The sequence below is a fragment of the Lithobates pipiens genome, unplaced genomic scaffold, assembly GCF_037356315.1.
Source record: "Lithobates pipiens isolate NorthernLeopardFrog02 unplaced genomic scaffold, aLitPip1_a1.2 Scaffold_16, whole genome shotgun sequence".
Taxonomy (NCBI): Eukaryota; Metazoa; Chordata; class Amphibia; order Anura; family Ranidae; genus Lithobates; species Lithobates pipiens.
In genome coordinates, this window is record NW_027507748.1 from 247,002,466 (window position 1) to 247,025,965 (window position 23,500).

At 45.5% G+C, this 23,500-nt stretch overlaps 1 protein-coding gene across 17 annotated transcripts in view; it reads right to left on the minus strand.

The window, feature by feature from the left end:
- The window catches only part of PLEKHA6 (pleckstrin homology domain containing A6), a 1,584,742-nt gene that overhangs the window by 783,784 nt on the left and 777,458 nt on the right, over nt 1-23,500 (minus strand). For all 17 annotated transcript variants that reach the window (XR_013274469.1, XR_013274470.1, XM_077481247.1 and 14 more), the window contains 2 exons: nt 17,781-17,930; nt 17,321-17,416 (listed from right to left, as the gene is read on the minus strand). Coding sequence is in view for 15 of the 17 variants with exons in the window: in XM_077481247.1 (XP_077337373.1) it covers nt 17,321-17,416; nt 17,781-17,930 (246 nt within the window). In the remaining 2 variants the exon portion in view is untranslated. The remainder of the gene's footprint in view (nt 1-17,320; nt 17,417-17,780; nt 17,931-23,500) is intronic.

Genomic DNA, 23,500 nt, shown 5'->3' on the forward strand with positions numbered 1-23,500 from the left:
TGTAAATGACACTGGCAGTGAAGGGGTTAACCAGTGGGTGGCAGTGTAGGGGTTAAGTGTTCCTAGGGGTGTGTTATTAACTGTGGGTGGCTGGGCTTTCATTTAGTGAACACTGATCTCTGCTCCAATCACATGGAGCAGAGATCAGCGTCACTAGTTGCTAGGCAGAATGGAGAAATGCTATTTACAATGGCATTTCTCCATTCAGCCGCCCCGTGAGACCATGGAGCCCATTTGCCAATGCAGGATTTGGGCTTGGAGGTATATTTTCATGGTTAAAAGACATTGTCCTTGTTATTGTTATGATATTTACCCTTGCTCTGATTCTTTACCTCTGCTTTAAGTGTTGCAATTGCATAGTTGCACGCCTTCAATCTCCTGATAAGGTTCTATCCTACATGACATACATGAAGAGTAATCAGGCAATCAATGCCACAATCTCAAAGAAGTATTAAAACACAACACAGAATGTAGAGATCATCTTTTATGATCTAAGAGGGGATTGAAGGGATATTTAGCTTAACCGCTTTCATTCTTTAAGAAATTTGGTTTCCATTTTTTGTTTCTCTAACATCCACTTCACAAATAGACATGCCCATTTTTGCTAGTCTAGTTTTGTTTCTCATGTTACTGTTACCTTATTTAGTTGTTTTGTTTCTTGGAAAGCACATGATTTTGAGGAATTGCTAGTTTCACTTTTATTGTAGGCTGTACTTGTATATGAATGGATAATCTGTATGACACCTCCAAAGGGCGGTACTTTCTGAAAGCTCCCTTTAAATATTCACACCAAAGAATAAAGATTAGATTTGCTCGGAGAGACTTTGTTGTTTTGTGTCATTGTCTCAATGGGCTCATCTCCCAGACCTGTGTGGGTGATTGTACATCACACTTTGACAGACATGAAGGGGTTAAAAACCACCTCTAGAAAATCGACATTCCCTTCAGGGACAACTTCCTGGAACCGCAATCTCTGAAGCATCGACCTCCAAAACGTAAGGCAGGGCTGGGTCATAATGACGAAGGACCAGGGCAGACGTGAATTGCTTCTTGAGTATGTTGAAAGCCGTTTATGCTGAGGGGGACCACAGAAAATGGTTGTTGTGCTTAGTGAGTTGTGTGATAGGTGAAATTATTGACAAGAAGCCTTTGATGAATATTCTATAAAAATTGGTGAATCCCACGAACCTCTGGACTCTTACGGTGTGAGGGTACTGGCCATTCAAGAACTGCAGTTACCTTCTGAGGGTCCATGGATATGCCAGAAGTCAAAAATAATGAGGCCAAGGAATTGTATGGTAACTTTCTCAAACTCACATTTTTCAAGCTTGGTGTAGAGCTTATGGGCTCTGAGGCAAAAAAGGACTTTTCACATGTGGATGTGATGTGCCTCAAGGGAAGGTGAAAAAACAAGGATGTCATCTAAGTACACTATCATAAAAAAGGTCAAGAAAATCCCGAAAGGAGGTGTGTCTGACTGTGACCAGAGACAGGCGTGTAGCTGAGGAGCTCTGCAAAATCCTGCATAATCCACTGCCATCCTGCACCAAAACCACCCTGCTGAGCCTCCAGACTTGACTTGCCTGTACCTGGGCATCCCCTGCCATGGCCCCAGCCTGAATTGTGGAGCCCGGTCAGCAAATTGTGTTTGTATCAGGCCGTGGCCGGCTCCATACAACCGGGACCAGCCGCCATCTTGAGGCCTGTGAAGCCTCCGGCCTGCCCCAGGTCCCAGTGCCGTGATCCATGGGACGAGCAGTGGCACATCCTTACCTGCTGGTAGCAGCTCACCTCCAGATGGATGCAGAGACAGGGGAGACGTAAAGACAGACCCCAGGGCCAGAGGAAAGACCGCGGCTTTGGCCTAATCTCCAGAGCTGGTGGCCATCTTGGTGCACCCGGACCCTCTCAACGCTGTGCACCAGCATCCCTGGCTCTCCAATAGCCTCTCACAGCACATTGATGGAGGGCCCATATGTCCACTGCTGCCCACAGCCCTTCTGGGGACATCTGTTTATACCGGCCTGCAGACAATTCCCAGATCCATGGGGTAAGTTGTGGCCACCTTGTTACACCCAAACGGTCAACCCCAGCCTCCTGGTCTCTCTCCTCCTTGTTTTGGGCCCCCATTCCACCACCACAGCACTCTAGACTAACTGAAAATTCTCCCCCCACTGAGGCTATAGAGGGAACCCAGGGAAATAGCCTATGACCAGGAAATGAGGGGTGCCCGAGTCCCGTCCACTCCGCACACATCCTTAAGAGATACTGCACACCCGATTGAGCTCTGGGGGTCCCATCTGCCTCAACAGACTATCCAGACCCTGCAACCTATCAAGGGATGGTAAAAATACGGGCCTATGATGGAGCAAGCACCAGGATTCATGCCGCCATTGCCGCAGCCTCCCCAGCAGCAAGATGGCGTCAACTAGCACCACAGTCGGAAGCATGGGCAGCCCTCCTCTTCTACCTCCTCAGTGCGACAACCTCCAGGGAAGGGTGAGTTACGGTAATCCCAGGCTTCCAGCCCTGCTGACCCCCTCCCATTCTTTCCTCCTGATGACACTGACTCCCCTGCAACTCCACGCCATGAGGCAGAGCACACAGAGCCTAACCTGACACAAATCATGAAGGCTATACAGCACAGTCATACTTCTCTCACTACACAGATGGACTCCATTAAAATGGATTTCTCCTTCCTGAAACATGATGTTCACATCCTCCATCATAGAGTGATGAATGCAGAACAACGCATAGAGGACTTAGAAGATGAGACAGGTCCCTTGCAGGGCTCTGTTAGGGAACTGTGTCAGGCCCAAACCTATACTGCTGACAAGCTCACAGACATGGAAGACTGCTTAAGGCATAACAATTTAAGCTTCTTGGGGTTCCCAGAGGGCTCAGATTGCAGAGACCAGTAGGCCTTTATGGAGCACTGGCTGACCACCACATTTGGCACCCCCACCTTCTCATGGCTGTTTGCTCTTGAACGGGCACACAGAGTTCCCTTACGCCCCTGCCCTCTGGAGGCCCACTACGTGCCATCCTCATTAAATTACTACACTTCAGAGACAGGCAAATCGTTCTCAGAGCTGCCCAAGTAAAAGGAAAAGTATTATTTAACGGCAATGGAATCACTATCATTCCTGATTTCTCAGCAGCCACTCAGAAACAAAGGGCTACCTTTCTGGCCATCAAAAGGAGGCTAAGAGAGCTCCATTTACCCTATGGTATGCTTTATCCTGCAAGATTGAGGATCACTTATCAAGGCAAGGCCTACTTTTTCACAGATCCTAAGGAGGCGTCAAATTGGGTGGACACACTGGGGCGCACGGATCACAGGGATCAAAACCGGAGACCACCTCATCACTGAAGTGGCTTGATGCAGAACACATTTAACTACCCCTGGCCTTCACCCTCCCATACTTGTTTGAGGTAGATTGGGGGAGGGAGAGGGACAGGGACATGTTCCTAGATTTGTATGGCCCCATCACTCATTGTTCTACCCAGAGGCTGGGGATCATCCTCAATTTTACACCACGGGCCACATGCCGTGCGGGTTGACGGTTGATATTGACTTTATGTTTCTCCTTAATCATTTACTCCTACTAATTCAGGAACTGCTTTTTCTAGAATTCGGGTGAACACATTTTTTGTTTTGTGCGGACGTGGATGGAAGACCACGGCTACGGACTTCTCTTCACACCTCAGGGTTTGTTGGTTGAGGGACTGTGACATGACCCCCTTGCTTTGCAGTTTTAGTTTTGGGAATAAAGCTCTCATGTGTTTGGGTTTGGGAGCCAGGAGGGTTAGGGTGGTTTTGAATGTTCCGGGACTGTTTTTTTGTTTTTTGTTCAGCTTTTACTTGCTAATACAGGAGTATCTAGTTACGGGTTTGGTTGGCCTTTTAAGCCTGCAACTGATCCATTTAAGGGGCACTTTTCTGCTGCAATGCTGGTATCTACTATTCTATGTACTTTTGTCTAACGATCTAGCTGGCCGATATGTTATGCAACTGTTATTTCTACATGGCAGGCTGTGGTTTCACATGTTTGATTCACTCACACTCTTATGCACTTCTCATGGCACACTGGCCCTCATGCTATGGTTGCTTCAAGCGGGCTTTGGGAACTGGGTTTCACTAGTCATACTTTATTCCTATTCATGTCTAGACTATGTATAGTTTCCTGGAATGTTCGGGGGCTTAACTCTAAAGTGAAACGATCCCTGTTATAATATCTGGCGAGACATAATCCACATGTGATCCTTCTCCAGGAAACCCACCTCCATGGATCTAGGGCCATGGCCCTTAAGAGAGCAAAAATTGCATATGCTATTCATTCCACATACTCCACATATGCCAGGGGCACATCTATCCTCATAGCTAAATCAGCACCCATCAGTATTAAACATATCAAACTCGATCCTAATAGTTTCATAGTTTCATAGTTAGTAAGGTTGAATAAAGACACCAGTCCATCCAGTTCAACCTGAGTGAGTGTCTACAATAGACCTTATCCCTGTAAATTGCACACTCACATTGGTCTCTACCCTCAAGGCGCCCACAATCCAAGGCCCATTCATATACTAGGGCCAATTTTGGACAGAAGCCAATTAACCTACCTGCATGTCTTTGGATTGTGGGAGGAAAACGGAGTGCCTGGAGGAAACCCATGCAGGCACAGGGAGAACATGCAAACTCCAGGCAGGTAGTGTCATGGTTGGGATTTGAACCAGCGACCCTTCTTACTGCTAGGTGAGAGTGCTAACGGGTGATGAGCTCCATATTGGTAATAGCGGAGGGCCCTTTATTGATAGCGGGTGATTATAATACGGTACTTGATAACACTATTGATAGGTCCCGATGCTCTACACTGCCCCCAACACCCCTGGGTTCTTTTCTGACTCAATTTGATTTAGTGGAGGCCTGGAGATGGAAGCATGCGGATAGGAGAGAGTATTTGTGTCAGTCGGAATCATCACATTGATCTCGTCAGATTTGCTCACTATGGTGACTGAGGTTGATTATCTCCCTAGAGTGGTATACGATCATTCTACTTTGCTGGTGGACCGCGCCCTGGACTCCCCCTCCTCCTTTCAGGTGTGGAGACTGAGTCCTTTGTGGCTAGCTAATCTGGCTGATGTGGACCAAAGTGCGGCTGAAATGAAATCCTACTGGATAACTAACAGGCAGAGCGCCTCTGTCCCGTGGTTTGGGATGCTTTTAAGGCCACCACACGTGGCTCTTTTGCTGCAATTGGGCAGACCCACGGGGCATCTCAGTCCAGACTGGTGGATGCAGAAGGGAGCATCTCAGGAAGGCAGAAGCTGCATATTCTGTGGCCCCCACCCCTGAGACACACACAGCCTGGAAGCACAGGGCCAGAGAACTAGACTTGGCACTTTTGGAGCGCACCCAGAAGAATTTGCTGTATCAGAATCAGTGACTCTTTGAGTTTGGTGACAAAAACAGTCGCTTACTGGCTTATTTCTACAGACCCGACTATCAGCCATGTAGCATCCCAAGAATTAGGAACTCAGAGGGAGTAGTGGGAGAACAAAACAAAGAAATAATGGACACATTTGTCACATTTTATTCATCATATGCTCCTCTAAAGGCAGAGGAAATTGGGGAAGCCATACAATCCTTTGCTAGAAATAAAACACCAGGGTTGGATGGATTCCCCATCGAGTGGTATATGTACTTCAGAGATCAACTAATATCTCACCTACTGAGGGTATATAATTTTGCTATGAAAATTGGACAGTTACCACCCTCTATGTCAGAGGCGCTGATTTTCCTCATTCCCAAACCCCATAAGGATCACCTACTCTGCAAATCATATAGAACAATCTTACTCATTAATTCAGATGTCAAGATTCTTACCAAGGTGCTCGCCTGGCGACTGAACACAGTCATTACTGCTATTATTGGTGCAGACCAGACCGGGTTCATCCCTGGGTGATCGACCTCCATCAATTTGTGCAGGCTTTTTACTAATCTGCAAGTCACTAATGATAATGTGGGATCTCGGGCTGTCTTGTTCTTAGACGCACATAAGGCATTTGACTCCGTTGAATGGCCATACCTGCTGTAAGTTTTAGCAAAATTTGGATTCGGCAACACTTTTATCAGATGGGAGCAACTACTCTATCTCAAGCCCACCACTAGACTAAGAGCGAACGCAGCAGTGTCTGATCCCTTTCAGCCCTGCTGGAAACTATTCAGATGTTTGGTTACTTCTCTGGGTTCCAGGTCAACTGGGACAAATCCCTTCTATTTATGATAGACCAAGCAACATCGATAGTGCTACCTCACTCTTGTCCTCTACAAATAGTCAGCTCCTTTCGATATTTGGGGGTTATGATACAACAACCATCCTATATCAAAATTAAACTAGATCCTCTTATCAGAAGACTGAGAACCACATTAAAGATGTGGGCCAATCTCCCTCTAACATGACTAGGTAGGATAAACATTTTTAAAATGATCTTTTTACCCCAATTTTTGTATATCCTGAGTAATTCACTGGTATATATCACTAAGGTCAAATTTAAGGAAATAGATTCAATTCTTACCACTTTCATTTTGAGGGGGGGGGGGGGGGGTCAGTTAGGATTGCTAAAAACACCCTACAGTTGGCAGTAATGGAGGGTGGACTGGCTTTACCCTGCCTTCAAACCTATTATATTGCCTTGCAGTTGGCCCATGCATACTGGTGGTTTTATCCTGAAGCCAACAATGCGAACAATGTGGCCACTGCCCTGAAGCTATACTTACTTCCTATGAGTCCCTTCAAAACCTGATTCATCATATGTCCCTTAGAGGGAGAGAGGGTACAACTATACTAGCAATGACCTTATGGATGTTTAGGCTTACTAAAATGCTGTCATCCAACGAACGCAATATATATATTTACCAAATACCCCACCTATGGGGGAATCCAAATTTGCAGGAATTCTCCCGCAGAACTGATGGGGATCCTGGTCTAAACAGGGGGTGAAAACAATCCTGCATCTATTTTCACATAATATGTTCCACTGTTTTGAGGAATTTCATTGGGGATTTACTCTGTATGACCTACTTCCTATATTTGCTGATACGTCACACTGCGGCAACGCAGCTTGGCCTTCGTTACATAGTTATTCAACTCTCTCTGCTAGAATGGTTACTGACTGACTCTTCTCACACCAAACTAGTTTCATCATATTATAGATCCCTCCTACATTCTACAACTCATAGGCTCAGCAGTACGGCCAATAAATGGAGTGCTGACATCCCTCAATTGACTGACGACATCTGGCAGGAAATTCTTCCCCTCCAGCTTCCCTCTGTCATTTCTTCCAGTGACAAGGTGATACAGACAAAATTGCTATACAGATCCTACTTTACACCACGTTTACTGTATAAATTAAATAGATTACCCTCTGCATTATGCTCTCAATGGGGCACGGCTGATGGCACATTCTTTCATCTGATGTGGGAGTGCACTCCGATTGGGAATTTCTGGTCAGAGGTCACAGCCTTCATCAGCTCCTTAACTCAGATACCCAATATCTGCAATCCTCTACAGTGTTTACTGGGATATATTGATGATGAATGTACTGTATATCTAAAAATGTACAAATGCCTAGTATTGTTTTATGCTAAGAAATCGATAACCATCCATTGGAGGTCTCAATCCTTGCCCACTATAGCCTTTTGGATCACTACCATTAATCATGCTATACCATTATATAAGTTGACGTATGAAGCCAGAGGATGGGCAAAAAAATTTCCTAAAGATTTGGGGTTCTTGGGTCAGCTCTGAAAGTACCATACCACCTGCTCCTTGAAAGACTAAATTAAGTCCCTGATTATTGATTGGTTTCAATTAAACAAAATAGACAGTTGACCTTTAGGTTGTTATGTTTCCACTAAATGTATACTAGTTTACCAGATTTTGTAATGGTTCAAGCAATGTTCGCTCAATATACAGTTTGTTTTCTTTGTTGTTTGTTGTGTATGGAAAAAAAAAAAAAAAAAAAATCCTGAAAGATGTCGTTCACCAAGTGTTGGAAAGTTGCTGGGGCAAATGGTATGACCAAATACTCAAAATTGCCAAGCCTAGTACAAAGGGCTGTTTTCCATTCATCACCCTCTCTTATCTGTATTAAATTGTAGGCCCCCCGTAGGTCCAATTTTGAAAAGACCTTAGCGGTGCAGATCCTCTGAATAAGCTCAGGGCCTAGAGGCAATTGGTATCAATTCTTGATTGTGATACTGTTTTATTCTCTGTAGTCGATACACGGTCTTAAAGAATGATCCTTGTTTTCCACAAAGAAGAGTCCAGCGCCAGCAGGAGAGGTAGAATGCCGGGTGAACCCTTTCTTAAGATTGTCATGAATGTATTTTCGGAGGACTTCTAATTCAGGCTCAGAGAGTGGGAAGATCCTCTCAAATGGTATTGCAGAACCAGGAAGAAGCATAATGGGGCAAACATACGTCCGGTGATACAGTTGGGATTCAGCCCCTTTCTTTTCGAAGATGTCCAGGAAGTCTTTGTAAATCTGGGGGAGAAGAGTGTTGTCATCTGTGGAAAGGGGTTGAACCATCAAACAGGCTCGTTGTGGGAAACAGTGGTGTAAGCAATAGGGTGATCCAAAAAAGACACAACTTCAGTGGACCAATCAATCTGTAGCTGGTGCTGTCGAAGCCACGGTGACCCCAAAATAACCGGAAAAATGGGGGAAGAAATCATGTCCAGCCAAAGATATTCCTGGTGGTCTGCTTCAGTGTTGGCCAATATGAGGGTGCTCTCATGGGTTATGGGACCTGAGGTTAGTGTGGAGCCATCTGCCAGCTTAATGGTAAATGGCTGGGGCTTCTTGCATAGTGGGATTCCATACTTTTTGGAGAAGTGGATGTCAATAAAGCAGCTGCAAGTCCCAGAGTCAATAATGGCCGCTACTCAGATTATCCTTCCCTGTATCTGCAAAGAGGCAAAGAGTGAGATGTGAGGATTTAACAACATACGGTGAAACAGATGGGGGTTCGATCCACTTACTCGGCCTAATCGGACATCCCTGATGAAAGTGACCCGCTCCACCACAATACAGGCATAGATTCTTCAGGTGATGGCGTTGTCGCTCTTAGGGTCCACAAACTAAGCCGAGTTGCATCGGTTCTGCATCATGAATTGGGGTGATGCATGGGTCTCAGGGGTTCTCAGGTGTGGAGCCATGGGTACTCGTGGAAGCATCCATGTGGTATGGGCCATACCGGATCGTTCCCTGCAAAGTTCAGTGAGTCTGCGATCAAGATGGAATTGAAACAACAACTGAATTGTAGGTTCCAGCATATCAGGGAGCCCCATTCTTGCCAATTCATCTTTGAGGGGCTCGGACAGGCCCAAGAAAAACTGATAGCACAAGGTATCAGCGTCGTCCCATGCAGTGTCTGCAGCCAACTTGCGGAATTCCGTTATGTAGTCCTCAACAGGGTGTTTCCCCTGTTGTAGAGAGGTCAACGCTGTTTCAGCCATGGTGGTTCATTGTGGGTCATCATAGAGGATTGCCATGGTATCAAAGAAAGAAGAAGTGAGTGCAGTATAGGACTCTCCCTTTCCAATAGCTGATGAGCCCATGCTTGAGGTTCTTCTGTAAGTAAGGCTACTATGAACTCAACCTGTGTATCCTCTGAAGAGAAGGTCCAAGGCTGTAAGGTAAAGTATAGCCGACAGGTGTTCCTGAAAGCCCTGAACTTGTGGCGAACCCCTGAAAAGCATTCCGGCATAGGAACCCGTGGTTCAGGAGCTAGAGTAGAGATGGGCTGTTCCATAGCCATAACAGTTGGTTCTGCAGGGCTCAGAACTGAGGGATTAGCCATTGCAGTCAGCCGGCCTTCCAGTTAAAAATATCTCTCTTGTATGGATGTCAGGGCCTGAGACACAGAGGCCACTTGTTAGCACAGGGCCTCAAAGGTGGAAGCATTCCCCTCAGTCTAAGACATGGCTGGATTATTCTGTCATGAGGGCCACATACCTGATGTGAGACCGAAGTAGTGGGGAGGCCTCGCTTACACCTTGGATCCTTGAAGCCTCTGGAGATGGAGACAAAGACTTGGTGGACACTGAGTGGCAGGGGTGCCAGGGGTGCGGAGCACCATGCAAGCCTTAGTCTGAGGTCCAAGCCGAGGTCAAGTCCAGTTGGGCAACAAAGCATAAAACAGTTAATCAGAAGAAAAATGGTGGAGATCCAAGCCGGGTCGGTTCCAATCTGGCAGCTGAGTACAAAAGGGGCAAAGAAGTAGAATGGCTAAGGTACAAATCCGAGGTCAATGGCAAGCAGCAATCAAGAGTAGTCAAATAGGTTTCCAGGTCACAACACGTTCAGACAGATCGCACACTAGAACAGGAACAAGGGGGACTAAAGATAATCCAGCAACTTGCCAGTGTCTGGGCTAGGGTTATATAGGGAAGTTTGAGGTCAATTAATGTGCGCGTCCTGGGCATTTCCCGGCCCTTTTCTAACAAGTCTTCTGCTCAGGTGCGGGTTGGCGCACCGAGGCGTCTTTGACGCATGCTCAGTTGGCACGGGTTTCCTCTTGCAGCAACATGCCATCGGTGCATGCGTAGTAAGCCCTGGACTCTTACACAACCTCCCTTTTCTTTTTTGTAATCAAGCAGGCTTTTGCGGATGTGGTAGATGCTATGCTTGTAAGGAATATATGGTATCAGCTACAGGAAAGAAGTATATTTTGAAGGATCTTATATCATGTTATCTGGAAGATGTGGTCTATATCAGTGGTTCTCAACCTCAGTCCTCAAATATCCCCAACAGGCCTTGTTTTGGGAATTTGTCTTAGATTAAATAGCTGTCCAAAATACCCAAATGGCCTGTTGTGGGTACTTGATGACTGAGGTTGAGAACCACTGGTCTATATGAGTGTCCACGTGGCCTGCAATATGTTTACAATATGTTTATCACTGCCTACAAAGATAAGAGAACATGCTTATAATATTAACTTGTTGCCGCCTGCCCACTGTCAAATGACGGCGGGGAGGTGTGGCTCTCGTTCTGGGATGACACTGGGGCACGCAGCACAGCGATCGCTGCTGTGCCGTGTTGCTAGGATACGTCACAACCCCGATCTCTGTAAAGAGTCGTGTCTGTGGCTCTTTAACCATGTGATTGGCTGTGTCCAATCACAGCCGGACACATGTAAACAAGGAAGTGCCGGTAATCGGTGCTCCTCGTCTTACACTGACAGAGTGTGTGGTGAGGTGAGCCAATCAGTGGCATATCCACGCATGGGGATATGTAGGAATGTAACCAGGGCACTGATCATCAGTGCCCTGATTACAATATAGTAAAACAGTGTCACCATACAGTGCCCACCAATGCCAGCAATCAGTACCCACCAGTGCCAATCAGTGCCCATTAGCGATGCCAGTACCCACCAGTGCTGGCAATCAGTTCTGCCCATCAATGCCCATCACTGCTGTTGATCAGTGCCACCCATCAATACTGCCTATCCATGCCGCCTATTTGTGAAGCCCAGTGCCCACCAGTGCAGCTTATCAGTGCCCACCAGTGCCGCCTATTAATGCCCAATCAGTGCCACCTAACAGTGCCCATCAGTGTCGCCTATTAGTGCTCATGAGAGCCACATATTAGTGCCACCTATCAGTGCCCATAAGTGTGGCATATTAGTGCCTCATCAGTGCCCATAAGTGCCACTTCATCAATGCCCACCAGTTCAGCCTATCAGTGCCGCCTCATCAGCGCACATCAGTGAAGGCGAAAAATTACTTAGTTACAAAATTTACTGACAGAAAAAAAAGTAAAAAAAAAACATTTTTTTGTAAAAAATAAAAAACCCAGCAGTGATTCAATACCACCAAAATAAAGCTCTATCTGTGTGAAGAAAATGATAAAAAATTTGTTTGGGTACAGTGTAGCATGACCGCACAATTGTCATTCAAAGTGTGACATCACTGAAAGCTGAAACATGGCTTGGGCAGGAAGGGGGTGTAAGTGCTTGGTAGGCAAGTGGTTAAAGGGGGTTTACTAAACATAGCGTATTCAAGAATTTTAAGCTTTTCAATGGTAAAGATCTGAGCGGTATGCAGTTTTGAGGTTCAGAAAAAGTAAATAAGTTGTGGAGAAGTGGTAATTTTAGGCTGATGACCCCAGGAGGCCTAAACATTTATTTTTTTCTTAACTGTTTTATTAGTGACTTTTTGATTCTCCCCCCATATAAATATACAAAGAAGAAACCAGCACCAGCCGGAGACAAGGATTTGCCGATGGGGCCTGCACAGAGCCCTGACCTCACCTCAACCTGATAGAATACCTTTGGGATGAATTAGAACAGACACTAACTTGGGTAGGAGAACCGAATAAGGGTGTGGAGTGTCCAGTCAAACAGTACCAAGCCAATGTAAAGGTTAAACAGTTTATTGAAAACAAATTACTGTACATATGATACCAGGCTGGTGTAGATGGATAAAGATGGGCTAAGGTTTGCTGGGTCCAGTGAGCAGAAGCATGGGAAGAGTCCACCGTTACAATACAACACGCTACTGGTGTAAAGGCGTAGACGCTCAAGAGCCAAGCTGGAGTCCGCCGGCACTCCCGTATGATGTCCCTTCGATGTCAGGGCGGAAGAGCCAGACAAGAGGGAACTGGCAGTCAAACCAGACTGGAACGCAGGAGAAGCTTGTTGCCATGATGACGGGTTTCACGCACATGCACTTTGCCAAGTCAAGGATGTGACAGCAACTGAAGAATTTCAAGCCCTTACAGATGAGGGCAGAGAGTGGGCAGGGCAATACCTGAACACAGACAGAGATTAACTTATCGTTAACCTTCAATCCGAAGGCCTAATGGACTTGCATGATTCAACATTAAATATGTATAAAAATCATTTATAAAATTCATTCTAAAATTAATAACAGTACATAATACCAATTAGAAAATATACAAACAAAATACAGAAAAATAGGATGAGTTCAGAAAAAAATAAAAATAAAGTAAAAATATAATAAAAAATGTAAAATATATTAAAAATATGAATAATAATTAATTGGTCATTACAATCATGTTCTCCTAATCCAAGTTTGGTATATAGAAGATTTCCTCATTCAAAAATATGCTGGTCCAAAGGATCAATATGGTATCCAATTTCATGGACTAATCATGACAATTAGAAATACAATTAGTAATGAAAATAAAATACATACAAGCACCCCATGCAATAAAGCACACAAATATGTACATATATATTCATACATATATATATATATATATATATATATATATATATATATATATATATATATATATATCCTAACGATGGTACTACCAGAGCCCTCATGATACAGCCAAAGGTCTACGTTACATAATCATGTGTAATTCAAGGCTTTCGTTAGGCCATTAGGGGATAGAGATCTGAACTTGTCTGTCAATGTGCCCTTGGTAATAGCCATAACTTCAAGGCAATGAATATCATGCCTATGGACTTGTACAAAGTGACAGGAGACACTATGCTGGTCACAACCTTTTTTTAATATACCTACGATGATTGCATATACGTTTACACATGGTGTGCATTTGAATTCTTCAGTTGCCGTCACATCTATGACTTAACAAAGCTTCCCCTGCATTTCAGGCTGGTTTGAGTGGCAGTTCCCTCTCGTCTGGCTCTTCTGCCCTGATAATAGCGGTCACCCGGTGACCCCGCCCCCTTTGATGCACGGTTCCGTTATATAAGACCTGTCAGAAGAAGAGAAGTGTCACACAGCGGGAGCCTCCTATTGCGCGGAGCAGCCCGAGAACAAAGAAGAGACCTGGTGGAGGAAGATGCCAGGCAAGAACACCGTAGCAAGAACAAGAGGATGGAAGAAGAAGCCGAAGGATGAAGAAAGGAAGAAGACCAGATGAAAATAGACTTTAATAAAGGAATTGTCAAAAACTGTCTCTTGTAATTTTTAACCGCCCGCAGACCCCCACAACCACCGGCCAGGGTTGTGGGGATGAGGCCCTTGTCCTCATCAACATGGAGACAAGGTGCTTTGGGGGGGACCCCAAAGCATCCTCCCAATGTTGAGGGCATGTGGGCTGGTATGGTTTGTTCGGGGGGGCGCTCTCTTGCCCCCCCTCTTTTCCTGCAGCCTGCCAGGTTGCATGCTCGGATAAGGGTCTGGTATGGATTTTGAGGGGGGGCCCCCACCTGAAGGGCCTGGTATGCTCTTGGAGGGGAACCCATGCCGTTTTTTTTTTATTAAATTTGCCTGGCCTGGGGGCGACTTAAAGTTGTGTTGTAAGTCGCCCCAAGTCGCGCTGTAATTCACACTCAAATCGTGTCCAAGTTGCCTCCCAAAGTCGTGCTGTGTTACCCCTGTGTGAATGGACTGTTAATGATACGGCGTGCGCTATTATCAATTGTGCCGGCATATTATGTGTTGCGCTTATGTGTGCGACGGTTCATGCACTCACTTGATAATTTATCTGGCACACAAATTGAGGTATTTTAGTAAATCAGCCCCATAGTGTATGTTCAGATGAGATATTCAGGTGATGTTCAGGTTAAAGGGGCGTTCCAGCCATTAAAAAAAAAAAAAAGTCAGCAGCTACAAACACTGCAGCTGCTGACTTTTAATAAGGACACTTACCTGTCCAGCGAGCCCGCAATGTCAGCCGCCCTGAGGCCGATCCGTCCATCAGATCGGCTGCCAGCGCCGCCATCCTAACTAAGGGAAACAGGCAGTGGAGCCTTGAGGCTTCACTGCCCGTTTCCTACTGCGCATGCGTGAGCCGTTTGGTGCTTTGTGAATGGCCCGTTGTTACCTGGGAAACACACATGTCCCAGAAGACAACGGGGCCACTCGCCGAGGAGGAAGAATTGAAGAAACAGCGCTGAGGAGTAGGAAGAGGCAGATTAGGAAGACTGCCTAGGGGTTTCTGGTGAGTAATATTTATTTTTTCAATTTTTATTAAATCTTTTTTTAACCACTTAACGACCAGCGCACGACGATGTACGTCCTATTTTTGAAGAGGGATATCTCGGTAATGGCAGCTGCTGCCACAACCGAGATATCCATCTCTTCAGGCGCCGGTCGTCTGTATGATAACGGTGGTCTCCGCGACAGATTCACCGCGAAATCACCGCTATCGGTGGCGGGACAGGTGCCACCCCCCTCCCGCCGCCCTCCTGCACCTTCCGCCGCTTACCGGAGCCGTCGGTAGTGGCAGAGGCGATCGAGTCCTTTCGCTAGCTGGGTATGGAGACCAGTGAGGCTAAGATGGCCCCCACTCATCTCTATACCATAGGAGGGCGGAATTGACATCAAAATTTCACTTCCGCCCATACCTCTTAAAGGTATAATTTTTTTTTTTTTTTTGCATTTTAGTCCAAATATGAGATCTGAGGACTTTTTGACCCCAGATCTCATATTTAAGAGGACCTGTCATGCTTTTTTCTATTACAAGGGATGTTTACATTCCTTGTAATAGGAATAAAAGTGATCCATTTTTTTTTTTTAAAACAGTGTCAAAATAAATAAAATCAATTAAAATAAATAAGAAAAAAAAAAAGGTTTTTAAAAACACCCCGTCACGACGAGCTTGCGCACAGAAGCGAGCGCATACGTGAGTAGCGCCCGCATAAGAAAACGGTGGTCAAACCACACATGTGAGGTATCACCACGATTAGTAGAGCGAGAGCAATAATTCTAGCCCTAGACCTCCTCTGTAACGCAAAAAATGCAACCTGTAGAATTTAAATGTCGCTTATGGAGATTTTTGAGGCTAAAAGTTTGACACCATTCCACGAGCACGCGCAATTTTGAAGCATGACATGTTGGGTATCAATTTACTTGGCGTACCATTATCTTTCTCAATATATAAAAAAAATTGGGCTAATTTTACTGATGTCTTATGTTTTTATTCAAAAAAGTGAATTTTTTCCAAAAAAAAGTGCGCTTGTAAGACCGCTGCGCAAATACGGTGTGAAAAAAAGTATTTCAATGACCACCATTTTATTCTCTAGGGTGTTAGAAAAAAACAATATAAAATGTTTGGGGGTTCTAAGTAATTTTCTAGCAAAAAAAAACTGTTTTAAACATGTAAACACCAAATCTGAAAAAGAGGCCTGGTCCTTAAGTGGTTAAGAATATTAATGTATTTTTTTCTTTTTAGGGTGGCCCTCCACTTTAAGTAGAGCCAAACTGCACCCACTTAAATACATGATTCACTTATAAAAGGAACCCCAAAAAGAAGCCCAGCCACATGCTCCCCAGCCATGGTTTTCACAGGAATTGCAACATAGTTGCAGACAATTCCTGCATGGTCAGGTAGGCTAAATGTGGTGTGCATGATATGAAACTAGAATCAGATGCAGAGAACAGTATTACAATTAGGTCCTGCTCCTCTGCTAGGGATTGTCACTCAGAGTTTAACTGCTGTGAAGGCCTTTTACAACATGAATGTGTGGTTGAGATTTTGCCGAGGCTCCCTTATGCCTGGTTTCTGCCATTGCTACATGTGAGAGAAATCTCCTGTGGGGTACTTACTGAGTATTCTACGGACTAAAGGTAAGCGTGTCTAGAAGGAGAATGCTGTAAATTGGGTACAGATTCAGTAACTAAGTCCTTGTGTTAAGAGGGTGGGAAGAAGTGCCTAAGAACCATACAAGGAGCTCTAGGTGGAAGTGGCAAGTAAGTGTGTGACCTGTGGTATGATGTAAAATCTGGTCATCCACCTGAGGCTGAGCTCTAAATGGTTGAATTTTAGTGCCAAGTTCAAAAAGTGTAAACATTTATACATTCCAAACACAAGACCATTTTTTTCAGTAACGTTCAGAGACACACGGGCACCCTAGTCTTACCTGTCCACAATGCTGGTCTTTGTCTGGGGTCCAGGCTTCACCCTACAGAGTGAGCATAACCCCTGAGGGGTCTTCAGGGTCTGGGTTCTATAGGGATGTACCAAGGCCCTGTACCTTTATAGTACCCTGCCACTAACTACATGTGTTGCAAACAGTGTTGAGTTAAGTGCTCATGCAGTATCTAGTGCCCCGAAACAACATCACAGGCCACCCCCACAGTGTAGGGTCCAGGTACGCATCCCAAGGTTATATTGAAGTTGCACCAATCCAGAATCCAAGTAAGCTAAAAGTGATTTCTCCATAAGTGAGAAGAGGTCCAGCCCTACGTGTTTCTTCATCAAGACGTCATCTGGAGGCAATCATTTGGTCATAACTCTTCACACACCAGACAGAGGGTCTAACGCCACAAGCAATTTTTGGTATTTATTATGTGTGACATTCCATTCTTACCTGTATATTAAGATTTAGCTGTTCCCACAAAGCATCATGCAAAGCAGAAACCTCTGCCTCTAGGATCTCATATTCCATAGTGCTGTTGTTTAATGCCTGAAAAACAAATTGGAAAACAATTATAATCTTGTATTAGAAATGAGTTAGAGTTGATAGATGTATATATATATCATGCATAGTTCTTATTTTCCACTGCTAAGCACATTTGTAGTGCTTAGCAGTCTAGAAGTAAGTCAGCAGTGTAATAGATAATGTCTGTTAAACTAGCCATTTTTGTTTCCATTCAAATCTATCTCAAAGTGGAAGTCTATATTTTTAGGCTTATGGTGGCACATTTGTGTATGTTACTACAGGACTTCAATCACCTGCATGCACACTTTGATGTATACTGCCTTGAAAAAGCTTCCATACCCTTTGAAACTGTTAAAATGGAGGAATTTATTTTTTTCTGAATTCTTACTGTAGTAGCCTGTGAAAGTTCCACGCGAATGCTGATCAGCTGGTTTTGTAGAGACTCCTTTCGATGCAATAACTTGTCTGGAAATGCTGTTTGACTGCCAAACATCTCCATCTCCTGGTGAGTTCCCATTAGCGCACTCTCCAGACTCTCCTAACAAGTAATATTAATAGAAGTAAGTCAGCAGTGTAATATATAATGTCTGTTAAACTAGTCATTTTTGTTTCCATTCAAATCTATCTCACAGTGGAAGTCTATATTTTTAGGCTTATAGTGGCACATTTGTGTATGTTACTACAGAACTTTAATCACCTGCATGCACACTTTGATGTATACTGCCTTGAAAAAGCTTTCATTACCTTTGAAATTTTCCACATTTTGTCTTGTTACAACCAAAAACGTAAATGTATTTTATTGGGATTTTATGCGATAGACCAACATAAAGTGGCACATAATTGTGAAGTGGAAGGAAAATGATAGATGGTTTTCAATTATTTTTACAAATAAATATGTAAAAAGTGTGGAGTGCATTTGTATTCAGCCTCAATACTTTGTAGAACCAAGCAGCTGCAAGTCTTTGTGGGTATTTCTCGAACAGCTTTGCACATCTAGAAGGTGGAATTGTTGCCCATTCTTCTTTGCAAAATCGCTCAAGCTTTGTCAGATTGGATGGAGAGCATTTGTGAACAGCAATATTCAAGTCTTGCCACTGATTCTCAATTGGATTTAGGTCTGAACTTTGACTGGGCCATTCTAACACATGAATATGCTTTGATCTAAAACATTCTATTGTAGCTGTATTTTTGTTGTCTTCCTGCTGGAAGGTGAACCTCCACCCCAGTCTTAAAGCAGGGTTCCACCCTAAAGTGGAGTCCACCCTAAACCCCCCCCCCCCCCCTCCGGTGTCACAATTGGCACCTTTCAGGGGGGAGGGGGTGCAGATACCTGTCTAAGACAGGTATTTGCACCCACTTCCGGGCATAGACTCCCACGGGAGTCTGTGCCTCTTCCTGTCCCTGCGCGCTGTCTGCTGGGACACACACGGGTCCCAGAGACAGCGCGGACAATTCCAATTGCGCTGTGCGACTCGCACATGCGCAGTAGGGAACCGAGGAAGTGAAGCCGCAGCGCTTCACTACCTGATTCCCTCACCTAGAATGGCGGCGGCAGCAACTGAGAGCCGAGTGATCGATCGGCCTCGGCTGTCGACATTGCTGGATCCTGGGACAGGTGAGTGTCCATTTATTAAAAGTCTGCAGCTGCAGTATTTGTAGCTGCTAGCTTTTAATAATTTTTTTCACAGTGAAATCCATCTTTAAGTCTTTTATAGACTCTAATACCGTGTGCACACAAGCGGAATGTCCGACAGAAAAAGTCAGACAGAAGCTTTTCAACGTATATTTTCCGATCGTGTGCATGCCTCATCTGACTTTTTTTAATGAAAATTCTGACAGACCTAGAAATAGAACAGGTTTTAAATATTTCTGATGGAACCAATTCCTATTAACAAAACCGCTCGTCTGTATGCTGTTCCGACGGACCAAAAACGACGCATGCTCTAAAGCAAGTACGAGACGAAGGCTATTGGCTACTGGCTATTGAACTTCCTTTTTCTAGTCCTGTCGTACGTCACCACATTTGTAACGATCGGTGTGATCGTGTGTATGCAAGACAGTTTCAGTGAAACTCAGTTGGAAAAACCTTTGAAGTTTATTCCGACGGGAAAACTGGTTGGGTGTACACGGCATAACAGGTTTTGCCCTGTATTTGGCTCCATCCATTTCCCCATCAACTTTAACCAGCTTCCATGTCCCTGCTGAAGAAAAGCATCCACTTAACATGATGCTGTCACCACTATGTTTCACGGTGGGAATGGTGTGTTCAGGATGATGTGCAGTGTTAGTTTTCCATCACATATAGCATTTTGCTTTTAGGCCAAAAATTTCAAATTTGGTCTCATCAGATCAGAGCACCTTCTTTGATGTTTGCTATGTTCCCCACATGGCTTCTTGCAAACTGCAAACTGTACTTCTTATGGATTTCTTTCAACAATGGCTTTCTTCCATAAAGGCCAGATTTGTGGAGTGCACCACTAATAGTTGTACATGGGAAAAATTCTCCCTCCTGAGCTGTAGATCTCTGCAACTCCTCCAGAGTTTACATGGGCCTCTTGGCTGCTTCTCTGATTAATGCTCTCCATGCCAGGCCTGTCAGTTTAGGTGGATGGCCATGTCTTGGTAGGTTTGCAGTTACACCCACATCAGTAACTATAAAAGGACAAGCCTTTTCACCAAGAAAAGAGTGGCACAGTGACCAGACTTGTGAGGAGGAGAAGGAGAAATTGCATATTATCTATAAGGATCGGAAGCAGCTTATGTGTGGTTCTTTTGACCCCTGTAGGTGTTCAGCTATCTGGTAAAAGCAGACCTGAGGGGGAGCACGAGTGAAGTTCACTCATATTTCACCAGTGATCATAACTGCACAATTTGCCTATGCAAAAGTCTCTTTGGATTGGCGACACAGTGGTGTAGTGGTTAGCACTTTCACCTAGCAGTAAAAAGGGTCACTGATTCGAATCCCAACCATGACACTACCTGCCTGGAGTTTGCATGTCCTCCCTGTGCCTGCGTGGGTTTCCTCCCAAATTCCAAAGACAGGCAGGTAGGTTAATTGGCTTCTGTCCAAAATTGGCCCTAGTATAGGAGTGGGGACCTTGGATTGTGGGCTCCTTGAGGGTAGGGACCAATGTGAGTGTGTGATGTACAGGGATAGGGACAATTGTAGACACTCACTCAGGTTGAACTGTGGATGGACTGGTGTCTTTATTCAACCTTACTAGCTATGTAACTATAGACTTATGAACTCTTTTTGATGTATTTAGTGTTTGTTTTTATATATGAAATTGGTCTCACACATTATATAATAGGATTTTTGTACTCACCGTAAAATCCTTTTCTCTGTAATTCACCGACCGACACAGCTCCTCTCTGTAACTAAATGGGTTGTTTAGACTGCCATTAGGAGAACTAGGCAAAATTGTTACACAATACACAGAACTTTTAGTCCACCCTGTGCTAACAACCCTCCCCACTGCTCCCAGCAGATTCAGTACGTCAACAACCAGTATAACGTAGAGAAAAGGAGGGGTGGGTGCTGTGTCAGTCGGTGAATTACAGAGAAAAGGATTTTACGGTGAGTAAAAAAATCCTATTTCCTCTTACATTCACAGACCGACACGGCTCCTCTCTGTAACTGAATGGAACGTCCCCAAGCAGTGCCAAACGAGGGGTGGGAAAAACAGCATAAAAACTTAATCAGGAAAAAACTCAATTGCAACTACACGGCAAAACAAGCATCAGCCGATGCACTGACGTCTACCTTGTAGAACTTGGTAAACGTATGGACAGACGACCAGGTCGCCGCCTTACACACCTGAGTGACAGGCGCTAGGTGTTGGAAGGCCCAAGTTCCGATTGCTCTTGTAGAGTGGGCCGTGACCGGAAAGGGGGCACCTGCCCCTACAAGGCGTAGGCTTGGACTACAATCTGTCTGATCCACCTGGAAATGGTGGCCGACGAGTCCGCCATGCCTTTCTTAGGACCAGCCACTGAAACAAACCTGACTTCAGAAAGGGAGCTGTGGCAGACAAGTACACCTTCAGAGCCCTAACCACATCTAGAGCATGAAGGGCCACCTCCTTGGGGTGCTTCGGCTTAGGACACAACAATGGTAATACAATGTCCTCATTGATATGAAAAGCCAAAACCACCTTTGGTAGAAAGGACGGTTGCGGACGCAACACCACCTTATCCCTGTGGATGACCAGATAAGGCGACTTGCAGGACAAGGCCGCCAATTCCGAAACCTTCCTGGCCGATGTGATGGCCACTAGAAAAACCACCTTCTGTGAAAGGGTCAACAGGGGAATCTCCCTGATGATTTCAAAAGGCGGTTTCTGAAGCGCTGACAACACCAGGTTCAAATCCCATGGGGGTAATGGAGGACGCACCGGAGGGACTACATGTCGTACCCCCTGAACAAAGGTACTCACTAATGAGTGAGATGCCAGGGGTCGCTGAAAAAAGACAGCCAGGGCTGAAATTTGCCCCTTAATGGTCCTCAATGCCAATTTCTGGTCCACCCCATGCTGAAGAAACAGCAGGCTCCTGGATATAGAAAAGGAGCGCGGATGCCACCCTTTCTCCTCACACATGGAGATGTAGGCCTTCCAGGTACGATGGTATATCTTCCGTGAAGAACATTTCCGTGCCCTCAGCATAGTTGGAATCACCGAGTCCGACAGACCCTGGTTCCTCAGCACCTGGCTCTCAATAGCCATGCCATTAAAGCCAGCGATGGTAAAGCAGGGTGAAAGATTGGACCTTGAGATAGGAGGTCCCCCCTCAGTGGCAGTCATCAGGGAGCGTCTGCCACCAGACGCGCCAGGTCTGAGTACCAGGGCCACTGAGGCCAATCTGGGGCAACCAGGATTACTGGAATCTGCGAAGCAGACGTGGAAACAGTTTCAGTGGAGGAAAGGCGTAGATCAGCTGGTACTGATCCCATGGAGCCACCAGCGTGTTTGACGCGTCTGCCCATGGATCTCTTGTCCTGGACACGAATCTCGGCACCTTCCAATTGAGACAGGAAACCAAGAGATCTACATCTGGTGTGCCCCATTTCAGGCACAGCAGCTGGAATATCTTTGTATGCAATGCCCATTCTCCTGGGTCCAGCATCTGACCACTCAGATAGTCCGCCTGCCAATTTTCCACCCCCGGGATGTAAATGGATGACAGGGCTGGAACATGTTGCTCTGCCCACCGAAGTATGTGAGCGACCTCCCGAGCAGCGGCTGAGCTTCCTGTTCCCCCTTGGTGATTTATGTATGCCACAGCCATGGCGTTGTCTGACTGTATCCTGGTCGGACGTCCTTGAAGACACGTCGACCACGTGTGTAGGCACAGCCTGATCGCTCTCAATTCGAGCAGATTGATCGGCAGCTTGGATTCTTCCGTCGACCAGAGGCCCTGATCCGACTGAATCCCCATCACTCCACGACAGCCGGACAGACTGGCGTCTGTAGTGATCACCGTCCACTTCAGAGAAAGGAATGATTTTCCGGAATGAATCACCGGGAACCTCAACCACCAGATCAGGGAGTCCCTGACTGGTTGGCTCACCTGGATCTGCCGATCCAGGGACAACGGAGATTTGTCCCATTTTGTCAATATCTCCTTCTGCAGGACTCTGGTGTGGAACTGGGCATAAGGTACTGCCTCGAAGGAGGCCACCATGAGTCCAAGCACTCATATGCAAAAGTGGAGCGACGACCACTTGCGGTTCATCAGTAGATTGACCGCAGACCCGAGAGTCTGCAATTTGTCCGAGGGGAGAAAAACCCTCTTTTCCCTGGAGTCCAAAAGTAACCCCAGGTACTCCAGACGTTGAGTTGGTACAACCACCGACTTCTTTAGGTTCAACAGCCACCCAAATTCTTGCAGGGTCTGCATGGTGATTGCCACATCCTCCTCTAATTCTGAGGCGGAAGATGCTCTCAGGAGGAGATAGTCTAGGTAACCCACAATTGCGATCCCGCGCTGCCTCTGCAACGCCAATACTGGAGCCAGTACTTTGGTAAAGACTCGGGGGGCTGATGCCAGTCCAAAAGGAAGAGCCACAAACTGGTAGTGGGCTTCCCCTACTGCCAACGCAGACATTTT